At 42.5% G+C, this 23,589-nt stretch overlaps 3 protein-coding genes and 1 long non-coding RNA gene across 7 annotated transcripts in view; 2 read left to right on the top strand and 2 right to left on the bottom strand.

Annotated features, from left to right (window-relative positions):
• Positions 1-2,509, top strand: part of ptpn22 (protein tyrosine phosphatase non-receptor type 22) — a 28,474-nt gene extending 25,965 nt beyond the window's left edge. The window contains 4 exon segments of the mRNA XM_032519924.1: positions 977-1,086; positions 1,188-1,218; positions 1,310-1,393; positions 2,044-2,509. Coding sequence (XP_032375815.1) covers positions 977-1,086; positions 1,188-1,218; positions 1,310-1,393; positions 2,044-2,105 — 287 coding nt within the window. The 3' untranslated portion in view covers positions 2,106-2,509.
• A 2,739-nt stretch (positions 2,510-5,248) lies between these two features.
• On the bottom strand, positions 5,249-16,076 carry rsbn1 (round spermatid basic protein 1). Its single transcript, XM_032519897.1, has 7 exons — positions 15,433-16,076; positions 13,766-14,433; positions 10,820-10,957; positions 8,725-8,867; positions 8,382-8,549; positions 8,140-8,248; positions 5,249-6,689 (listed from the first exon to the last, which is right to left on the bottom strand). The coding sequence occupies exons 1-7, from the start codon at positions 16,019-16,021 to the stop codon at positions 6,153-6,155; spliced, it is 2,352 nt and encodes a 783-aa protein (XP_032375788.1). The 5' UTR covers positions 16,022-16,076; the 3' UTR covers positions 5,249-6,152.
• Positions 9,163-23,128, top strand: LOC116691978 (uncharacterized). The gene is made up of 3 exons (XR_004332600.1): positions 9,163-9,297; positions 10,503-10,509; positions 23,118-23,128. It is a non-coding gene; the product is annotated as an uncharacterized LOC116691978 (long non-coding RNA).
• Positions 19,291-23,589, bottom strand: part of magi3a (membrane associated guanylate kinase, WW and PDZ domain containing 3a) — a 195,290-nt gene continuing 190,991 nt past the window's right edge. For 2 of the 4 annotated variants that reach the window (XM_032519891.1, XM_032519892.1), the window contains exon 21: positions 19,291-21,941. In XM_032519891.1, coding sequence (XP_032375782.1) covers positions 20,947-21,941 — 995 coding nt within the window. In that variant the 3' untranslated portion in view covers positions 19,291-20,946. The remainder of the gene's footprint in view (positions 21,942-23,589) is intronic. The other 2 variants (XM_032519894.1, XM_032519893.1) reach the window with 2 other exon arrangements.

The following is a 23,589-nucleotide window of genomic DNA, read 5'->3' as shown; positions in this document are numbered from 1 at the left end:
CATTAGAGGGGCTGCACACTACACAGTAGCCTCTGTCACACACACACACACTCCGGTATTATGAGACACACATTTACCCATATAAAGAAAACATAAAAGAATCACGTAAAAAGTGTCCAACAACACACATCTAAGGCCGTAGTGATCCCTAATAAGAGTGGATTAAAACAGGTAATAGTTGTATATAGCATAATAGTCCAGGCAAAGTAGCGTGTTACAGCAGACTAATTGGAAAAGAATTAGTCTGCCGAAAGAAATTTTGCTACCTTGTCATTTTCAGGTTAGAGGCCAGTCTAAAAGCAGCATTGCCGTCACCCATTGGCAGTAGGATGATTGGATGATGTGTTTGCCATACATACGGATGGTGTTTCTGCTTATGCAAATTAGGACATACAGTATTCAATAAGTGTGGCGCTCATGTGCATATTTAAATTCATTTAAAAGAAACTTGTAATACAAAAAAAGTTACTTTTCATGTAGACTTTTATTGTGTAAAGTTGTATTGTGGTAGGAGTAAAGGAAAAAATTAAGCCTATTTGGGTGTATTTTGGGCATATTTGATTAGTGTATAGCACATTTGCATTTACAAATTCAAAATTTAAAATTCAATTTCAAAGAAACTTGTAATACAAAAATGTTTACTTGTCATGGGTACTTTCATTACATAAAGTTTCATTTTGATAGGAGTAAAGGAAAAAAAATAGCCCCAATGGGGTGTATTGTTGTCTGGCCTTATTGGCACACATATCAGATTAATTGATTAAACATATTTCCTCAACCAGGATTTCTTAGGACTTTTAGTATGTTGTTCTTTTACAATTAGTTCTATTTTTGGCTCCATAATGAGTTACTTTGACTATAAGCCAAGGGCATAATTTCGGGTTCAACATTCAACATTTTCTGCATCAATTTATGGTGCAAAAGCAGTTTTAATTATTAATTATTTTCATTTCCTATCTGTTTCTGTGTTCATCAGAACAAGTGGGGCAGCACGCGGCGAACCACAGGCTCTCCTCGAACACGAACACCGAGACACCAGCAGTCAAATCAGACAAAGGCAACGAGAAGGGCGTGTTGCGAACAAAGGTAACACAAAAGCCACACACAACTTTAACCAATGTTAAAAAGGAAGATTTAAAAAAAATTAGGTAGCCAACCAAATCCATGTTTCCGTTTCTTTTGTCCAGAGTCTGAAGTTCTTCAGACACAAACAAAAACGTGAGTGATGCTCATTTACATTTTAGCTCAATAAACGCACTGCTGTTTAATAGAAAATTAACACTAACTTGTTTAAAAACTGTACTTTTAGCCAAAACTGCCCCTCCACCGCCTCCCACTAAACCTGAAACACCGCCTACATCCAATGGAGCCTCATCGTCCGTGTTCAGATTTGGTAGGCCTGCATCTACGTCAACATGACATTCATATTATATAATGTTACATATAATACACCTGTCATATGCACATTCTATTGATCCTGAACTTTTGCACATCCCCCAACATTTTGCACACACTGCACTAATCCATACGGCCTCTTTTTTCTTTCTTAATGTTAAACAGTTATATGTAAATATTTGTTTCTGTATTTATTGTTTGGATATTTCATATTAAAGGTGCAGTAGGTAAGGCTTATAAAACTAACTTTCTGTCATATTTTCTGAAACTGATCAACTGATGGGATCTACTGATCCCAGTAGAACAACGTGAAGCAGATCTTTAAAAAGAAATCCAGCTCCTCTGGCACCACCTACAGCCTGTAGTGCTCCCTGTTTACGCGCGCTCTATTGTGCACAGCTCTCCCTTGTGGGGGGAGGGGGTTAGGAGACCATTTTGGGCTTTAGTGGGGGGAGGGACTGAGAAGTTGTCAGTGTTCAAATTTTTTGGGCTAAGTCCTGGATCTTCACAATCCTACCTACAGCACCTTTAATGTTTAATATGCTTATATATGCACCAACAAACACTGCAAATTCCTTGTACGTGTTACAGTACATCCCTTTCTGATTCAGATTCAGATTTTTATGACACCATCTTCGTCTTCCACAGGATTTGGGAACCGTTTCGGAAAGCCAAAAGGGCCCAGGAGTTACCCAGAGACCTGGGTTTAATATTAAGAGGGTCACCGCTCTCTAACGATGATCAACATAATGTGTTGCATAGCTAAAGGAAGTTTATTAGGAGTATCACATACAGTGGAGTGCTGCTTCTCTTTGTCTCGCACAGCACAGTGGCACCCTCGGCGGAGAACAGGAAGTGCCTCTTTACCAGCTCTGATGCATTTTGTACAATATATAAACTAAGTTGTGATTTTGGATTATTGATCGATTCACAGCCACTTTTACCAATGACTTGAAGTTAATAGAAATCTCCGCCTCTGGAATAATTTCTTGGAAGTTGTGGTCAGTCTACACACTTTTTGTGTGAATGCTTGGAGCATCGCTGTTGAACTTGGTGTATGAGGAATATAGTTAGCGTTTGCGTGCCTTTGTGCTTTTGGCATGAAATAAGAAAACGGGTATAACATTACACCCACCTACACCGCTTTTTCTATCATAAAGACATCAAACTAAACATCATTCAGTTTACCACATGTGTCATTTAGTTTCTTTGACGTAATTCCCAAATCCCTCTGTAGTTTTATTTTCATTAACAACATTTTTAGGCCTTCATTTGACAGGACAGCTGAAGATTTGAAAGGGGGATTGACATGCAGCAAAGGGCCGCAGGTCGGAGTCAAACCCCAGGTCTGTTGCGTTGAGGAGTAGATCTCTACATATGGGTGCCCCCTCTACCAACTAAGCTATCCGGTTGCCCGCCATCTGTAGTTTTAAAAATAATTTTAAAACCATTGTCTTTTAAATTATCAACATCTTCAAGTGGATGTCTCCGTGAATGTGATGTATACTGAATTTGAATATGATGGAACTGTACAGCTAGACCGTGTTACACACAAAAGTATTTATTAAAAAATATAGAAAGTCTATAGATTGTCATTGTGTTTTTTTTTTCCTATTTAGCAAGCCTGAAACATATTATATTGGTAACAGATCTCTACTGTCTGTACCCTATCATCCTGCATAAGTGGTGCTCTTTTGATGTTTTTCTATAGACCTTAGTGGTCCCCTAATACTGTATCTGAAGTCTCTTTTATATAGACCTTAGTGGTCCCCTAATACTGTATCTGAAGTCTCTTTTATATAGACCTTAGTGGTCCCCTAATCTATTTTATATAGACCTTAGTGGTCCCCTAATACTGTATCTAAAGTCTCTTTCCCAAATTTCAGCCTTGGTGCAGAATTACAGCCACTAGAACAATAATATATTGAACCAATCTGACCCCTGAATAGGATCTAGTATGTACTGTATGTTACTATGACGTAGTAATTGTCTCTACCGGCGACATGCAGATGTAAAATCAAAAATCAACATGTGAGCACTAGTTTTTATAACAATTATAAAAACACAACATGCAGTATGGCTGCGTGGCCAATCCCTATTTTACGATTCTTAGAGCTGGGAACTGAACTTCCGTACCAAATTGCCTCATTAGCATCAAGTATCGAAATGTCCCTTGTCATACAATACCACATTTAAATACCTAAGGAGTACATTTCATCAGAATCAGTGAGCCAATAAGCAGCATGCAGCATGCTTCTCCCCATATTTAATGATGCTGCTGATTGGCTGTCTAACGTTACACGTCGTAGAGACACACAGGGAACACTCTAGGTTGTACAAAGAGGCGAGTCTATATCCACGATGTTCCACTTCCAGGAATACTCCGGTGCCAACTGGAAATGCCGCCGTATGTCCTTCTTTTCGGCCAGATGGCTGTTGTCTTTTGCTTTCTTTTTTGCAATTCTAAACTCTGGTGGATTTCTGAGGACTATGGCTAACTGCTTCTCCAATCTCTGCAGGGTAAATCCAGACAGCTAGCTAGACAACTTTTGAACGTACACATGTTCCACCACAACAAGTTCCTTCCTGAGGCCATTTTGCAGCGGCGCCGTGGTTCCGAGGGGTGCTAAACGCTGCCCATTACGATTGTGATTGGTTTAAAGACATATAATAACTACAATATAACAATAAACCAGAGCATGTGTCTCTCCCATCATGGAAAGATGTGTGGACTAGACCAGACCCTCCTCCGCAGCGCTGTGGAGGAACGTCTGGCAATGGGAGACTACACAGAGACAGACAGTAGGGGCTAAAAAATGAAGAAAAAGATTTGTGCCGTAATGTTTAATGTTGTCATTTTTTGTTGTTAAAATTGTATAAAAAAAAGTTCAGGAGCTAGTGTTGAGTCACAGTATTGGTATCGGTTCTGGAATTGGTTTTTAACGATACCCAGCCCTAACCATTCTACTCTATAACAAATAAACCTCGCGTATTAAGTGAGGCAAACTGTATGCATAACAAGGCACAGAGATGTGGTCAGTGCCATGGTAAAGCAAAGGCAGTATCACTTCCTTACAGAAAACTACAAAACAAAGGCCTCTGGGAGGTTGAGTGTACAATCTCGGATCAGAAACCTCCGGCGACCATGTTCAACGGGAAGTTAGAAGATATTTTAGGACAGATCGCTTGGAAAGGAAAGCGGAATTCACTGACAACGCTTCAGTCTTGGATCATTTTGTAGGCCTCTTCTTTATTTCGGACTTTGCTGCAACTACGAGAAAAGAAACAGGAATTTGCCGTATCACACCATTACACTCACATACAACCACAGTAACCCACTACGACGATGCCTTCATCCCCCATCATAGAGACATCCCCAGCCAAAACCAAAGATGAGAATGAATTCATGTCCATTGAGAAAATGACTGTAGTGCAGCGACAGCATTCACATGCTCCCGGCTGTAACATCAACATATTTACACTCCACATTTTGAAAACATACTCCACACCTGAAGAAAAGATTGAAACCACTATTGCATTAGTGCAATAGCCATAATTCCTTTGTCATTTGGAGGCGCTCGTACATTAACATAATAGTCTTAAATATTCATCACTGGTTATGAACCTGTGTTCATATGTTCTGCTCAGTCTTAAGAAAAAATAATCAAATACAATATCAACAGTAAGAAAAAGGGAAGCGTATAAACAACTTATAAAGCTGACACATTTTTATATTATTATAACATAATAATATTATTATATATATTTTAGTTTAATTGGATCATTTTAAGCTCCCAAGTTTCAAACCAATGTTGTTTTTTATCTGGCTGTAACCAATCCAGGAAATTTAATATTAAATGACAAAGGCCCAGCGTTACGGACAAAAGACAATGTCCTCAATCTATTAAACTAAGTAGTCTGTATCCTCTGGGTAAGATACATGCCCCTGTCAGTGAAACGAATAGAACAGTAAATATCATGCTTCCAGAGTAGACATATATTATATATGTAAACAATCATTCTAACTGCCACAGACGTCATAACTCAAGAAACAGCGGAGCCATGAAAATACATTAAAATGGGTCTCTTACAGTAAAGCTTGATATATAGTTACACTCCTAGTGTGGCAGATCCAGCTAGTGTGTCTGCGTCGTTCTAGCGTACCTCTTTAAGAGAATAGCAGAGCCGGTGTGTGTGTGTGTGTGTGTGTGTGTGTGTGTGTGTGTGTGTGGTAAAGCGAGAGAGAGAGTGAAAGGGATTAGCTTCGGCGTGAGTACCGACTCCAGCTGTGAAGACGGAGAAACAAAGTGTCTATCCTGTGCTTTTCTTTTTTTTAAAGATTATTTTTGGGCATTTTTAGGCCTTTATTGTCAGGACAGCTGAAGAATTGAAAGGGGGGGGGGGGGTCCGTAAATACGGTACATCTAACTACAGTACAACGTAGATTCAACGCAGAACCATATATCAAGCTTTAGTGTGACAACTCATATTATTAGTCTAAAATAAATAGTTTCTTTACATGATACACACCTTCTGAATGAGACAATAGAGAGTTCAGGTGCTATCAAAAAAAGAACAAAATGTATTACATAGTCCCATTAAGTCCCTTTGGCTGAAAACTCACGGGAACATTTTATCAACATTTAAAGATTTAAAAAAAAGATTTAAAAAAAAAAAGTGTGATTGACTCAGATATCAGTGTTAGTGACGATTCCTTCTCATACGCTCCTCTGCGGTGGGCAGAGATGGGGGGGGGGTCATTTCGGGAACCCCGCTGTGTGGCCGGAAGCTTTTGGAAGGTTGGGCTCTTTTGAAGGTGTACATCCAGAGTGGACGGGTTCAAAGGAAAGGGGGGGATTCTGGTGTCTTGGGGGTAAGTGAGCAGATTTGGTGGGCTGTGGAGGGGCCGGCTGAGGTTCCTGGGGAGGTGTTGCAGGCCTCTGGAACTCTGGTTCTTCAGTCTTGGCCACGCCCCCTTGGGTGTTGTCTCCCTGTGGCCGGGCACAGGGGGTTACGGTGGGTTCAGGCCTGGCAGGGGAAGAGAAGGAGAATGGCCCTGAGGTGGGGCTGAGATCACTGGGCCGCTGCTCCTCCTCCCTGTCCTTCCCCTCTGGGTGGTACTGTTGGAGGCGGATGTGCCAGGCCAGGCTGCAGACTGCAGACACCGTCTTGAACTGGTGGATGACGTTCCGCGGGATGAAGTAAATGTCGTCGTCACACAGCTGGACACGGACGTAACGGATGCCTTCTCTCCTCAGCTGGTTGAGCTTGGCATCGTCTACCCACTGGACACACTGCACGGAGACACACACTCGTTTCATGTTTAACATTTTAGCAGGAGATGCTATCTGTAGTAGAATGGCCAAACTAAGATGTGATGTGAAGTGTGGGAAATTAACTTGTGCAGAGAGAGATTTTAGATCTTTGTACTGGGGCTGCACAATATATCGTTCATTTATCGTCTTTGCGATATCAACTGGCGCAACAAACACATTGCATTAGGCTGAGATCAGGGTCTGAAATTAACACCCGACCACCCGGCCACCCGCCAAATGAGGGTGAATTTTATTATTATATAGCATTTTCATTACCTCACGACAATCCCTGCAGTCCCACGTGCAACCACCGACCAAGCGGGAGTGAGAACGGGTCAAATTCCTTTCTGTGTTTCTGATATGAAGACGAGACGTGTGCGACTCAAACATCTCACATTTACCAACTAAACGTACAGCGAAAGACCGTCCTGCCTTCATGGACATATTTTAACATTAATGTACGCTGGAACGTCTTTTCACAGTAAAGTTGCTGCTGCTTTAAGTCTGTCGGCTCGCTGCTGCTCCGTTCCCCCCGCAACTGACTCACGCACACACACACATAAACACAATCACACACAGTGGGTGCAGGGAAAACCGCAGATGAGATGTACAGGATGACCTTTATTGAGGACAGCTATATTATTGTAGGTGCAATGAAAAGTTAAAGTCCAATTAGTACTTCATCAAACTGTATGAATGTGTCCCAGCCTAGGATAGGAATTGATGCCTTCATGCTGGATTATCAAGGCGGGCCCCCCAACTACAGCAATGTCCATGAGTAGGCTACCATGACTAAGACAGGATAGGATCATAGAGACAGATCAATCCTGTTTTTCCCCTTTTATGAGGGAAAAAACAAAACTTCAGGCCGTGGCTTCGACGTATCACAAAAGACATTCTTTTTTTGTTAGAGAAGAGAATATCAGTAAAAAAAACTGGACTTTTAAGTGTAACTGTTAAGCCTTTTTTTAGGGCTGCCTTTTACGTTTAATTCAATGTTCGCTTGGCCGTGGCTTGGTCGCACTGCATTTCCCCCGACTCATTTCCTGGTTCTCCTTCTAGCATAAACAACATGAAATCAAGGAGAGGGTTAACTTTTCCTGCTACACATTTCCCACTTTGTGTATCTCACTATGACTCTAGAGTCGGTAGCTGTCACTCTCTCACTAGCTCTACCACACACTCCCCACAGACACACCAGCCCTGTTATTCTCGTAAAGAGATCAACGCACACACCAACGCAGAAGCATTAACTTCAGTCTCCCCCTTATGCAACAAGAATTAAAGTCTTGATTCATCACACCAGCCACTCTGTCATCTTTCCTGAAGAAAGTCTTCTACATTTTGACTTCATCACACTAGCGACTTTGTAATTTATTGGGGACCAAGGAGATCTTCTCTGACATACACATCCTAAAGGAGAATGTACCTGAGATACTGGGGGCTCGTACAGATCCAGCTGCAGCCTCTGGACAACTTCATTGAAGTCCCCCGCCTGGAAACACACCGCATCTTTGGTTATCCGAGGCCGGTTGTTCCTGTAACACATTACAAAGACGCGTAAAAAGACACAGACGTACTGCATTGGCGTTTCTCAACACATTACGTCGTTGCCAACATTAATGACTGCGTCCCAACATTTTAGGTTAAGACATATCAATAGACACTCACCATTCTCCAAAGTGCACCGCCTTCAGGACCCCAACAGCAGCGGTGCTCTGCCAGTCAAAGCTCTGGCCTACATGGTCAGCATGGGCCTTAGTCCGGTCCTCAAACAGAACCTCCCTGGGTTCACTGGCCCTCGGCAGGTAGTGGAGGTTTTTGATCTCATTCATGGACCTAGACAAAAAGATGGTTAGATGCGTGTGTGGGGTTTTTAGGCTACACTTTCACAAGCATACCTGAACTCATAAATCTATGTATATTCTGTATATGTATATGTATACTCTGTTTCTATCATGTGGTTCTGGGATTGTGTTCATGTGTTGCCTTTGCAGCTGGGGCAGTACAGTACCTGCGTCTTTTGAATGGAGACTTGGGCATGTCAGCGGTGGGTACCATTTGTTCGCCCGGTCGCACCCACATGATGGGCCCATCGTCACTCTGAGAACGACAGTCCAGCTTCAGACTGGAGAGGCTTCCCCACGGTAGGGTCATCTGTGGCAAGAGGGACACACACACAACCACACACACACCCACAAAGTATAGTCTGGATCAATGGAAGTACATTTCCAGAATCATTGCCTGAAGGCGATGGACATGCAATGGATGTCCCTCATCTTCATCTCTCTGTGTGTTGACGTTCTCAAAGTCTGTACCCTTAGGAAAACAACAACAACAAACATGATCGAGATAGCAAGCTAAGTGCTAAAAACGTTTTGAAGAAAATTTGGATCATGCAATTACACTTGGTTCTTTCAGTGAACAACTGTAAATATTTACAGCAAATATGTTTAGGGGACTCTCTAACTGGGACCAATTGGTGGGATTGCTGTTGAGGAAGTACACACGGAGATACACTGGTTAGAGCTAATGAGGTTTAACCATGTATCAGCTGATTTCAATAGCTCACGTTACTGTATTGTGTGTTACTGTATTGTCCTTCCCGAGACTATTTAGCAGAGGCACCGTCGCTGCGTTTGGCAATGGAGTTATTAGGGAGTGTGGTACATGTACTGCTTAATGATCTTCCAGAGAGACACATACTGAATGCAGCATATTAAGTGATTCAGTCCTGAGGTCTAGAGGTGGATGCACAGGATATGGATGCACCGTGAGTTTAAGGTCCAATATGTAATAGATTTACTGTAAAAAAATCCAAAATGACCCCAATGCATCATCAGATATTAAGCAACGTTGAAATACAAGTTTTTCTGACAACAATGCTAATGCTAGCATTTTCTCCTTTTGTAATTTCCGTTCCGTGACGGAATTTATGTTTGTATTTTGGCCTGTGTGTTGTTATCAACTGCCCAGTTTGACAGCCAGGCCGGGTTGCCAGATATATCTGTAAACACATAAACCCAGCTCGCTACAGCTACAACGTTAGCACAGCCATAAAAGCAGCAAGCAAATGAACAAGATCAACGGAGATAGATTCTACCCGACCAAAAAACAAACAACATGTTTCTAACAGCTGCGTGACCAGAGACTTAACACACCCAGGTAAATATTGGAGATGCTGAGTTGGCTAATTTCCTCCTGAACAGGTAAGCATTAGCTTCAGGTCAATTTATCACGGCTACTAGGTACGGGTATGTTACGTCATTCCAACATTTGTGTACTCACATAGAATTATATCGCTATAGTAGGCTACTTCAGTTTTTTTACATACTCGCAAAAAAAATTAAGAGCCAGTAAAGTGATCCCGACTGGTCCTGGCTAACGCCGCCATGCCTAACCCTGCTAACTGCTAACGTCACCGGAGGACCAGGCAAGCGGCCACGCAGCGTTTACAGCGGCCCGTAGCCTGTAGCCGACAGCGGTGAGTCATTTTAAGCCAAGAGAGGGGGCTGTAAATTGGGAAGAGAGGACCGTGAGTTAGCAGTGTGTTTAGCAATTGTTGCTGTAATTATAAGCTTATAAAGTGTGTATTTCAGTTGGGTGGAAAAGGACGGCGAGGTCGTGGAATCTTTAGCAGTTCCTACTGTAATTCTAAGGCGAGGAAGTGTGTCTGTTAGTTGGAAACATAGTTCAGCGTAAGCACAGGCTTTTATGACAGTCATATAGCCAGCATCTAACATTAGCTACTCCGCTGTGCTGTGAAGTAATATGTGTGAGACAAGCGTCTAGCAACATTGTTGTGGCTGTTGCGGTCTCAGCCTGGCAACCAACGTGAACTTCGAGTCTGGAGAAGAGGGGGCGGGGGAGACGACTCTCTCCAGTATTTTGAATTTGTATTGCAGTAACTATTTTAAACACTAGCTGTCAGTATTACATATTGCACCTTTAAGTCCTCCAATCAGTTGGAAGTCAGCCCAAAAACATTGTTCCTGCTGTGACTGCTGTGCTGGGGTTTACTACATAACATTTCAAAAGTACAACCCCCCGACCCCCATATGGTCCTTAGAATATTCATAAAAACTATAGCAATAAATCTTTTTTCCAACCTTGAGAAAGGGCGACTCCTCCAGCATGTCAAGGAACTCTGGAAAAAAGTCTCCAACTTCCTCATCCACAGCTCCCACCAAGCTGATCTGCCTCATGGGTCCAGACCGGTAGGTTCCTGAACAGTAAGTCCGGCTCACCTAGGACAGGAGGAACAGCCTATGTCATTCAATGCGTCCCAGTCGGCCCTACACACTAATTCATGGTGTATACAGTATAAGCTCTATGCTTATTAGGGCTAGTATTGCCATTGTTTTCCCAAATCAATTCTATTCCAATTCACAAGGTCCCGATTCCATATCCATTAGATTAGGGAAATTTCAGAATAGGATAGTCTTTATTGTCATTGAACATTTACGACCAGAATTGGATGCAGAACTATCAGTGCAAGCGCAAAACAGCTGAATAAATATGTAAACAAGCCTCTAAAAGACACTATACAAATATATAAAAAAGGGACAGGTTGAAAATAAAAAAGGGCAAAAAATTATTCTATAGTTACAATGCTAACCTATTTTTAGAATGCACCAGGTTAATGTTTACATTAATTGACCTACTTTTTGGGGAACAGTTCACCACACCCATGGTGGAAAGGCATATATTAAAAGATCGATACAGGACTTTAATAATTAATATCAGATCACTCAAAGATTGATTGTAATTGGAGAATCGGTTATTTTAAAGAGCCCATATTTTGAAAACAAATAACCTTTTCTGGGATTTGGGGTTTTATTTTGTGTCTCTGCTGCTTCCACACGCATACAAACTATCCATGCTGTTTTGAGTGAGATCCGGTTTCTGAATGTCCTCTGTCTTCAGTCTCCTGGGCAGCTGGTCAAAATCTGCACGGCTTTCTACGTCACTAGCCGAGACGAGGTGGCTAACTGCAACATGCTAGCTTGTTCTCAATGGCAAAACACTGCTACAACACACTAGTTGACCATAATCTCCAAAAGAACTACTTCCTGTCCCTGTTCTGCAGGTATTCCACAAGTGGCCCTCGTCTAGAAGAAGTCTCCCAGCTAATCCTGCCTTGGACTGACCAAAGCTGGAGAAAGAGTTATCTAGCTGATGGGATCTTACCGAGCTACTGCACATGTGTGACTCCCAACAAAGATAGTATAGAAGTGAGATGTGCATTACAACAAAAATATGGTGTTTTTTGAATATGAAACCATGTAAACCTATTCTGGTACAACCTCAAAATACAATTATGAACCTGAAAATGAGCAAAATATGGGCGCTTTAACAAAGCTATGATGCTAACAGTTTTTTTCCAGTTGGTAGTATGCCTTTAGAAAATAGACATACACAGTATGTGGATCAATCAACACAAGTTATTGCTATTGCTTTGCCAAAATCTTGCTGATGTCATAGTGCTTTGAGCAGTACGTTGCCTACAATATTACTTTTCTCTGACATAATCTTTTAAGCCAGAGGTAGAATTTGGCTGTGAAGAAGCTACAGCAACACATCATGCCTAACAGATCCTCTTAAAATCCATAGGATGCCTACATGCTTATGAGTGTGTCTGGGAGATAAGCTGCACATCACAGCCTGGGAGTTTTTACATTATATGCAGATTCCTTTTTTATTATTACTAACAACTACTGTACCAATGTGTAGGTAACTGCATAGAAAATGTGCCAGACTGTAATCACTGCTGCAGAGATTTTCCTGCATAAAGTCATTATCCAGGAATGTGAACACTGCTTTCATAATATATTTTCCATCCATAAGCCTACAAGATGCCGTTTTATATACAGCACTGAGCCCAGTAGAGTGCAGTAGATACAACAAAGAACTTCAGTGCAATACTTCTGTTCTCAACGCATTAGTGTATTCTCTGGACCTCCCCCCCATGGTGAAATGATCAAGCTAGGTCTACTTACCATGCATATACAGAAACCAGCTGAGCTCTCTCTGTGTTCTCGGAAGATCAAACGTTACACATGCAGCCATGCTGGCACACTGTTTCTCCCCTCTCTCTTTTTTTAACCCTTTTTTATTCAGGGCAGGTTCACTGAGAGGAAGCCTCTCTTCTGCAGGGTTGTAACTTTCCACACCCAGATTCGTCCGGTCGGTCTAGGGATTGAACCGACGACCTCCGGTCCCGACGGGTCTGTCACAAGCTTGCTTCTCCAACTTGTAGGCCACCACTGCCCCTCTTCCTCTGCCATCTTTCTTAGACAGTGATGGTACTGTAGGTACAACTCATGGAGCAAAAGCCACTCCATTAGATCTCTCTAAAAACTAACTACTGGGTGGCAAACACGCTCCAAACGCACTGCAGTTTTTTTTTAACATATGCCATGTCTACACCACAGGGAACTAAGTTACTAATGTAGATTCGTTTTAGCTTTTTAATTGAAATCAATTAAGTTTTTATCAATAATATAACAAGGTAACAAAAATCCTTAATGCTTCATTTTAAAGTTCCTCTTCTAAAAAGTCTCTCCATCATTATGCATTGTTACCACTTTTCCTCTCAAAATGCAATATGAGCTCTGACTAGAAGGGACCCTGTGATGCCTAAATTACATTTATGACATTGCAACATGCTATTCTATGCCACTGCACTCTTGTCTACTTTATCAACAATATCTTACGATTTAGACTACATGATTTGTCATTTTAAGTCATTTTTGAAAGATTTTTAAGCGCAAGGTCTCCGGGGAACATTTGCTTTCTTTAGATGGTTTTCTTATATTTCTATGATGGTAAACTGAAACTCTTTTTTGTTTCTGGCCGCTGGTTCGACAAAACAAGCATGAATATGTCAACTAGTTGTTTGTTGCAGCCCTACATTTTAAAATTCAAAAAAGAAACTTACTGTTTGAGCTGTTCAGGAACAACGCTAAGCGAATCCTGTATTTGGTTGTGATAAAAGTGCGGGTGTTGTAGAGTGCAATGCAAAAGGCACACAGACCAGTTGCCTTTTAACATACCTGAGAGTGAAAGTTGGCAATAGTGGTAGTCTCAATGTCTTTCTTGCCCAGTATCTCCATTTTGACTGGTGTGTTTGGGAAGTTGAAGGCAAAGTAGTCCAGGAAGTCGGGCAGGAAGGCGGCTGCTCTGTGCACCACTGCCAAGGCGTACAAGGCTGCACCGCGAGGCTTCTCCGCAAAGGCCAACTCCAGGAACTCCTGGGCAAAGCACTCCATCTCAGCCGGGCTAAGACAAGCTATCTCGTCAGCATAGGCATGCAGAACGGATCCCCCGCCGTTGGCTTGCCTCTCCTCGTGCATGAAGCGTCCGCACCAGGTGCCTGTCTGGATGCAGGAGCTGCGGATGTAGTGGTCTTGGTGGGACAGGAAGGGGACGTGTCCCAGTTTGAGAGCGTGGAGGTAGGGTTGGTGGTTCTCGATAGTGTCTCTGCCAGGCTGGCAGTTGCTGTCGTGCTTCACGGTGCCAGGCAGAGGTGGATCAGGGCAAACGGGCACACTGAGATCTGCTCCAAGCCCCGCACACACAGTCTGAACGGCTTTGTTGTGCATGTATCGGACCTTCTTCCCACTGTGCTCATCCTCACGGTGCTTCTTCTTCTTCTTTTTCTTCTTCAGGAGATATTCCTCCAGTGTAAGAGACTTGCCATTCTCATTGTGGGGCTTTGGCACTACAGATACAGGAATAAGTAAAGGTCAGAGGGGCAGGGTACATGTAGATAGTGAGGGGAAACTGAGAGGGTATTTTGCTCTGTAACCTTGTTAAAGCCTACATCTGATTATTTTCCAAAAACAATGCAGAATTCATTCATTTAGCAATGCTGATTCATATAGGCATGCTACACACACACTTACAACAACACTGTCTCCTGACCCACCAATGCATACATGGATCTGCTCCTACCTACCTCAGTGAACTTCTCACCCCACTCACCACCTCACGTAATCTCCGCTCCTGCACCAACCAAGGACTAAACTGTCTACTATGGGAGACAGGGCCTTCCAAACAGTCACCCCACGGCTCTGGAATGCACTCACAGAGACCCTAAGGGCCCCACAAACTGTGGAGATTTTTAAGAAGGGCCTAAAGACATTCTTATTTCAAAAGGCCTTTTAACAGTCATTGTTTTAATTTTAGTCTCATGGTGTTTTATTATTGCTTGTTGATTTTGTTATATTCTTGAAACTGTTTTTAACTCCTTGCTACTGTAGCGCTTTGAGATTTCAATTGAAATGTAAAGGGCATTATAAATAAAATGTATTATTATTATTATTATTATTGTACATACGTTACCCAGCTTATCTATTGTCATGCACCCTCAAATAACGGACACCGGGCCACAGGCCACACATGAATGAGATTTTATCAGCATATTTAGCATATAGGGATATGTAGTTCACTTGGCACTACAGTGAGCCTCATCTGTTAGAGAGCAGGTAAAACTTACTGGAATCTGCTACCAAAACACTAATTGTAGGCTACACAATTGTTACAGCAGCCTACTAAACATATTAAGGGAACATTGTGAACCTGTTGCAACCTGTCAAAGACTTATGTTTTCCCTGGACACCCCTGTGGGAAAATCAAAAAAAAAAAAATAGGCTATTCATTCCATTTTTAAATTAGGAACCCAGCCCCCCCTTTTTGTATGTATAACATATAAACTCACCCTTGCTTTTCTTCAGTTCTGCGTGTTTCACATTGGCCTCGGTGTTTTCCTTCTTCAGCTTCAGTTTCAGGTCTTTATCCCGGGTTTTTTCTTTGAATTCCTGGGGCTTGGCCTTGACCGTTTTGAGAGGCGTGAGAGTGAAGAGCGCAGGTGGTTCGGGGAGCACCGCTCGCTGCTTCTTCTTCTGCTGCTGCTCCGGCGGTACCTTCCGCGGAGGAGGAGGCGCCAAAGTCGGCTGCAGGTTCTTCGTACCATTGGTAAGACTGCGGTTGTGGTGGTGGTGGTGGTGGTGATGGTTGTGGTGGGGGTGGCTGGGCAGGACGTGTTTATCTGCGCTGAACTTGTGGGCTTTCGGGTTCTGCTGCAGCAGATGCGGCTGCTGGGTCCGGGGCTCGGCGTGTTGCTGCCGTGGGTCCTGACGGAGCTTCACTTTCTTCGCTTCTTTCACACACTTGTCCCGTTTGTCAGCGGACAGCGACAGCTCCCTTCTTTTCTTCTTTTTCCTCTCTCTAATTAATTTCTCCAGACTGTCTATCCTCACATTTCCTTCTTCTACTTTGGCACGGAGCAAGTCGACTTGAGCTGCCATCTTTGCACGTACAGTACATTTAAAAGGACTCGGGTTCGTACTGCGCAGGTGCGCGAAATATTGTAGTCCAACTGCCGTAATTTTGTAGTTCATGTCAGTATACTGGGTCTTTTGCGCACGCGTACTATGTGGAACTGTGGGTTATGTAGTACATTGATATCGCAAAGCTACACGGGAATTAGAGTATTCTGTGCTGACTGCGTGCGGCAACGCACGCACTCACTTCTGCTCAGCTGACGTCATGGTTTATTTATAGTCACAGCCACGAGAGGCAGTGCTTCGCCGCTTATACAGTCGTGATCAATGTGAAGCAGATCAAAACAAGCTAATATTTCCACTCAACTTCACATAGGCTACTTAAATACTCTCTGGAGGAACCAAACGAGGCTGGCTTATGTTAAAGGATGAGTTCACAATTTTTCAAGGCTGTCTTAAATGGTTCCCGAATTCTCTTTCGGGTCTTTAAAACAGGTCTGCTTGCTGTACCTGGTTATAAGAAATCCCTTCCTAGTGTGCTTACAGTGTAAGTAATAGGGGACAAAATCCAAAGTCCTCGTTCTTTGCAAAATACATTTCAGCATTTATTGGAAGTCAATATGAGTCTAGATTTAAATTATACTTTTTATTGCTACAATTTTTTCACTCTGTTGTTAGAACACGGGCCTGAAATACAGACACATGCTCTGGTCCTATACATGCACTAATGGAGAGCTGTCAGAGGGAGGGGGCTGCGACTGTTGGAAAGCCCTTCCCAAGCAGTAAGGGGAGTTCAGTGCCTTGCTCAAGAGCACCTTGGCAGTGCAAGTCCGTACAGGGACCTGAACCAGCAACCCTCCGGTTCCCAACCCCCCTCCCTACAGACTGAGCTGCTAAGCTGGCCTAAAGAAGCCGACTAATAGCCTATTAGTCTCTCATAAACTATTAATGCAGGACTGGGGATTTTCTTCTTCATCACTACATTGGAAACAACCTTTAAACGGCCAGAATCAGACCAGAATTACTGGGATGAGTGACAGCATCAAGCAAAACCTTGTTTCAATGTTTATCCCTCATGTTGTCCTCGGGTCAAACTGACCCGTTTTCCTATATCAATGTTTTTTTTAACTACCCAAAATAACATGATTGATTCATGCACTTTGCCAAGTACAAATCTCTACTTTCATTAATTTTGGGGTGTCTTATTCATTTTTACAGCATTTGAAAAACAAATTGAAGTGGTTTTGAAATAGTATTGAGTAAAAGTTGACATATTCCAGTCTGTGATTATCCATCAACATCCATTCCTTTCATTTTAGTCTGAATAATACCTAGTGTCTGCTTTTCTAACTCAAAAACTAGGTATAATTTCCTTCAAATGAGGTTTATTGACTTAATAAAATTAACTTAAATTCCAAAATCAACTGTAAAACTGAAGTTAATTGTGTAGAAAACATCAAAAAATGAACTTGAAAAAAAGCATCAAAAGTGATAAAAAGGGACAAAAACATAAGAAAAAGTTAAAAACCTCAATAAAAAGCGTCAACATTGTTGATCTTCAATTTTGACGGGAAGACAACACAAGGGTTAAATAGGCACCTGACTATTGGTTTAAGGCCGACTTGAAAAAAGGGGATCCTATCTTTTCAACTTAACGTTTCAAAAGTTGCAGACCCTGCACTATAAACTGTTCATGAGCCAAAAAGGAACCTGGGACTCTTGTGACAGGCCGTTATACTGTCTGATTGTTTTACCAAAGATAAGTGCAGGATCAATAGGCTATATACTTGCTTCTCTGAATCCACAGAAAACAAAAACTTGAGTCATGTTCATTCAGTAAACCTTTATTCATCAGTGCATGAACAGAACGCCATGACCAGATTATTTCTTTTCACCCATTTTACAGTATATCATTTCCTCTAAGCTCCCTTAAAAAAATAATGAAACGATTTACAGAGGGGTTTTTTTCTGCATGAAGGCAACTATTTATACAGGTGCTGTACAATTTATAAACATTTACAACTACCATGATGTCAAAACTAAAATAATATATATGTGTATTTGTGTGTGTGTGTGTGTTGGAGCAATGCAAGGCCACAGTATCATACACGGTAATGGCATGAACAGTAAATTTTACCGTAGCCCATCATATCAACAACAAAGTGGACAATAAATTACTAAGTGGATTCACAGACCAATGCATGTGTTTCTTCTGTACATCCTTAAACAGGCTGGTAAGGCTACGGTTCAAACAATGACTATTTGGTGAATAGCACTTTATCCACCACTAGATGTCTCTGTACTCCATATATATATATATTTTTCCATCTAGGACTTAAAGATACTCTAAGCGATGTTGGGTGACGTTGGTTCTTGTTGACGTTCAAAGTATTTTCAAAGAAAACGAGGCTAGCTTGCCTCTCCCTCCCTACAGTGCTTCCGCGCACTAACCCCCCCCCAGCTCCCTATTCCAATTCCTTCTTATCGGTTATTGTCTGGAACGCTGGAACACTGGTTCTTATGGTTGGTGGTGCAGGTTGGCCGGTTTGTTTTTGTTGCCGTGTGTGGAGCCTGGGCTGTCTACAGAGGACAGGGCTTTTTACAGTGTGTTCAGGGGACAGGCTGATAATGACGAGATACTTTTTTACAGTGTGTTCTGGGGACAAGCAGCTAGCAGATGGTGAGGAAATATTTTTTACAGTGTGTTCAGGGGACAGGCAGCTAGCAGACAGTGAGGAGATGTTTTTTACAGCGTGTTCTGGGGACAAGCATCTAGCAGATGGTGAGGAAATGTTTTTTACAGAGTGTTTTGGGGACAGGCAGCTAGCAGATAGTGAGGAGATGTTTTTTACAGTGTGTTTTGGGGACAAGCAGCTAGCAGACAGCGAGGAGATGTTTGCTGTGTGTGACAACAAATGTGTTAGCCTAAAAAAACGCGTGACATCGCTTAGAGCACCTTTAAAATCCCTGTTTAATTTGATAATCTTTATAAAGCAATTTTAAATAAGACTCCCAAAGAAGCAGTCAAGCCATTTTCACATTATGCACTGTGTGCAACCACTAAATGGAAGCATATTGTGATGACTTTCCCTCCTTGTGTGGAAAACATAACTGCATTCTTAGGGAGCCTGGCTTTATTTATAAAGGAAAAAAACTAAGAAAACAGGAAAGCCAAGATTTTGTTAACAATAAACAAATTGACCATTTCTATTTTTCTCACATTACGGGTTATGTACTAAAAACAAATTGATCAAAAATAGATTTGGAGGTTAGAATGAGGGAAAAGGGATGTGTTTTGTGCCTACATCTGTGATCAGAAAAATACAAATATCTCTTAAAGTTTTCATTTAAGTTGAAGGCAGAGGTCTCACTTCTTACAATCAAGCTATGTTACTCATCTAAAGTATGTGTCAATATATGCGTAGTCATTTTGTTAAATAATATATGTTTTGGATTAAGTACAGTCGATGCTACATATGCGTTATCTAAAAAGACACAGGCCTACATACACACATAGCCGGAGGATCTAAAATACAGAGCTGCTAACAGTAGACAACATCATGAATCAGGCTCGAGCTTAGAAATAGAATGCATAGATTTCATAGTGTTATTGTTTTAGATGATTGGGCTTATCTACACATTCTATTTTCAGCAGTAAAGGACAATTCCGGTGCAAAAGGAACTCAGGGGTTAATAACACATGGGTAGCAAGTCGACCATTCTCTGGGATTTGTTTTCATGCTAATCGAATGTGACCAGTTTTAACGCAAACCGCTAATTAGCTTGTGACGCTAGTAGTCGGGGCACGGGTAAAGTAACGCCAACAAACGCCGTCTGAATGCTTGGGTTTACAGGCCGGGACCCTCATCATGCTACCATGGAAGTGTGGTGCTATTTTGAGCCTTGTTAGTGCTATAGATATAGTTATTTCTTTTTACTCTACCAATGCCCCGGCTACTAGCTCTACAAGCTAATTAGCGGTTTGCGCTAATACTGGTCACATTCGATTAGCATGAAAACTTATTCCAGAGAACGGTCGACTTGGTACCCATGTGTTATTAACCCCTAGGTTCAGTTTTTGCCGTAATGGTCCTTTAAGTCCACATCAAAAGTGAAATGACTCAACATGGATATGTGTACTAACAGTTTTTGCTCACATATAATTTCAATAAATTACACTATGTTTTTTTTAATATTAACACACATGTAACAAACATTAGAACTATAACCACAAGTATCTGGTCTGCTGATTGATGCATATAAAGCTCCGGGGTAGTCTGTCTACCCTCTGATAGGCTAATGATATCAGGTTTAATGTGCACGAATACAGTCACCCATACAGTTCACAATTCTAGTCTAGCTCTTGAAAAAGAAAAACCAGACAGTAGAAGACACTGTTTCACCCTCAAGAGAAACTCAGCAGCCTCACTTTCTAGCGACAGCGGCGGTGAATCAATCTGGCCGAGGAAGAAAAGCGGAGTGACTGTCTCAGAACTTTAAAGTGACAAAAAATAAAAGTGGGGATCCTTCATCGAGGCGGGTAGACAGGGAGAGCAGTACATCTCATTACCCACAAACGGTCTTCACAGTGAGTGCAATACGGAGCAGCTTCTTCATAACTGGAGTCTCTGATTGGCACAAAATAGACTTCAGTGCAACATCCCAAAAAAATCTCCCTCAGAACCAACCTGTTACACGCACGTCCGCGCATCTTCGCACGGTACAAACACTCCTGTCAGCAGCTGGATGCCAACTGACCGAGGCAAACTGGGTGAAAAAAGTTTTAAAAAAAAAGAAAAAATCCGAAGCAATGAGAAGCCATGTTGCTGGTTACACAGTGATTTGCTTTGTCTGTGAGTGTTACAAAATAAAAATCCTTCCATCCTCAAAAGTACATCTTTTAGTGGCTCAGCATTTTCTTAAGGGTCGCAGAGAGTCCTGGATGGGTATCAGATATCTGCGTAGGTTGTGTCCGCCTGGGACTGGATCTTTGCAGAACTGGGAACTTTCCACGGACCGGGGGTGATGGGAGCCTTCTTGCTGGTGGTGGTCCCGTTGCAGCTGGGGTCCTGAATGCTACTGCTTGAACCTCTGGGATCCTTTCTGTTCCCTTCTTCAGGTGGCCCATGATACTTGCTTTCCTGACGTTCCTTATCCCCCTTCTCCCTTCTACTCCTCCGGCTCAGGGTGCCACTATCGGCATCCGGACCTGCCCTCTCCCTGTGAGTCTGGGAGTGGGATTTCTGTGCCGCTGCCTCTTGCTCGGCCCTTTTGCTCTTCTTGCGTTCACCAGTCCCCGAGCTTTTGTCTCCGCTCTCCTGCCAGGAGGCCGCATCCTCCTCCTTGTACCTCCAGTCTTTGCCTTCTCCAGAGGCAGCGCTGGGTTGCTGGCCAGCTGGACGCCGGGGGCTCTGGGGCTCCTCCAGGTTTTTCAGAGCCACAGCGGGGTCCGGCTCCCTCTTGGAGCTCTTCCTGGGGCTAGAGGAGCGGTGGTCTCTCTGCTGCCCTTGGGGTTTTCTGTCTTTCCCCATATCCTCCAAGGATCCGCCGTGGCGTTGCTCGGTTTTCCTGGGGCTCTGAGAGCGCTCTTGGTGATCTGGCCTACCTTCAGATGCTCGCATGGGACTAGAGGGCTTGGAGTCACTCCTGCTTGTTTTTCTGGTGTGGGTGCTGGGACTGGTGGTGCGCTTCTGGTTCTGGTGAGAGAGCTGTTGTCCTCTTGATCTGTTAGCCTGCCTAGCATGCTCCTGCCCACCGCCAGGGGAACCCGGCACCCTGGGATCCCCCCTGGAGAACTCCTCAGGGGCGGTTGTTTTGGGTGAAGATGGAGACAGTTCCGAGGCAGAGAGGGTGACAGAGGATGGAGAGGCTGGAGCCGACTGCCCGTCAGATACCGAGAGTCTGGGAAAGCTTGAGGTTGGAATGGTTACTTTGTCCTTTGAACCTGAGAAACAGGCAATGGGAAGTAAGAAAATGTTCGAGCTGAGCAACAATGTATGTACTCCCGGGTCTGCATCCAGTGGTGGAATTTAATTAAGTACCTTTACTCAATTACTGTACTGACAATTCTGTGTCTTTTCTTTTCATGCCACTTTGTACTTCTACTCCGCTACATCTCAGAGAGAATTATTTTAAATTTTACTCAACTACATTCATCTGACAGCTTTAGTTACTAGCTACTTTACAAATTTAGATTGTTACACACAAAACACATGCAGTTTATAAAATGTGATTTTTCTTCATTGAGTACTTTTATTTTAATTACTTTAAGTACATTTTCCGCAAGACCTTGTAACAGTAAGAGTATTTTTGCAATGTGGTATTAGTAACTTTACCAAAGTAAAGGATCTGAATACTTCTTCCACCACTGTCTGCATAAGCTAAAATAATATTTCACACATTCAATACAAAAATTTAAGATTAAACATGTCATGCAACAGAAGCACAATATTGTCATATTGTGAAATAAGATGTCTGCCTCGCTCGCTTTCTTAATAACCCTCTGTAATATTGCTCTAAACATTTGCCTTGTTTGAGAGATGTATCAGCCGGCAACATAGCCATCAATGGAAAAGGTGCTAGCATTCGGCAAGCACTGACGTTTCACCCCCCCACCCCCCCAACCCGGTGCTGATAAGAATTGCACAGCTGTGACTGAGAGCAGATATATGCAGCAGAAAACCAGAGAGAGAAAAAGAAGAGTGATGAACTTAAAGTGGGGGCTGAAATGATCTTTTGGATTTCTAGGAGCGATAACTCAAAGCAATTTATCAAAACGTGGTCTTTGGATTCAAAGGTTGATGCCAGTGAACGCACACGGATCCTTTAACCGCTTGTCACTCACTGACCGATATCGGGTTTAGGATTACTCTCCAGGTCTCCATCTTCATTCAGGATGATGTGTGTGTTCAATGGCATCCCAGGTTTTTGCAATACCCCTTAAAAAAAAAAAAAACTTGCAGAGCTCTGAAGCCTCCCAGCGGGCCTGCAGGTCTGTTCATTCTTCGAGGACTCACTGCTTTGGTTCAGCCCTCCAAGGGAAGAAGAACTCTGCTAACCGATCTTTTTTTCAGATTGATCATGGGGATGAAGGAAGGGACAGAGAACAACACTTTAAGAGTAACTTCGTTTTTTGTTTTTTTTTCTCTTCAAACTGGACCCTATTTCCCCATGTTTTAGTGTCTTAGTGACTGATGGGAACAACAATCTGACACTGGTCCAGTATTAAGCAAGACTGCTGCCGTCTGCAGTGGCACAACAAGCTACAATGTAAGTTATTGGGCAATTGCGCACCTTCCATTTACGTCCACAAAAGTGCTTGATTTGCCACTGACAAGCTCAGAAAGAGTAAGATCCTTTTTCTTAAACATAAAAACATCCCCAAAATCTCAATTGCCAAACCCACCAGACTCCATGGAAATAAAAAGCAATTTCGTCATCGTAAATACACTTCATTCAAAGTCGACACATACAAAATAAAACTATGAAAAGTCATTTTGGTTTGTGTTCCCACTGTGTCAACAATTACCAATCTGGTTTAGTTTTTAAGTAAACCCTTAATGCACCCATTTACATGTGGAAATATACTGGTA

The sequence above is a fragment of the Etheostoma spectabile genome, chromosome 7 (assembly GCF_008692095.1).
Source record: "Etheostoma spectabile isolate EspeVRDwgs_2016 chromosome 7, UIUC_Espe_1.0, whole genome shotgun sequence".
Lineage (NCBI taxonomy): Eukaryota > Metazoa > Chordata > Actinopteri > Perciformes > Percidae > Etheostoma > Etheostoma spectabile.
This window is presented reverse-complemented; position numbering and strand designations above follow the sequence as displayed.

Excerpts from the sequence above, each read along its gene's own strand:
- rsbn1 (XM_032519897.1), bottom strand. The coding sequence starts at position 16,021 with ATGGCAGCTCAAGTCGACTTGCTCCGTGCCAAAGTAGAAGAAGGAAAT. Across the intron at positions 14,434-15,432 it reads AGAACTGAAGAAAAGCAAGG|TGCCAAAGCCCCACAATGAG; the intron begins GTGAGTTTATAT and ends CTGTATCTGTAG. Across the intron at positions 6,690-8,139 it reads ACGAGCCCCCAGTATCTCAG|TGTGTCCAGTGGGTAGACGA; the intron begins GTACATTCTCCT and ends GTCTCCGTGCAG.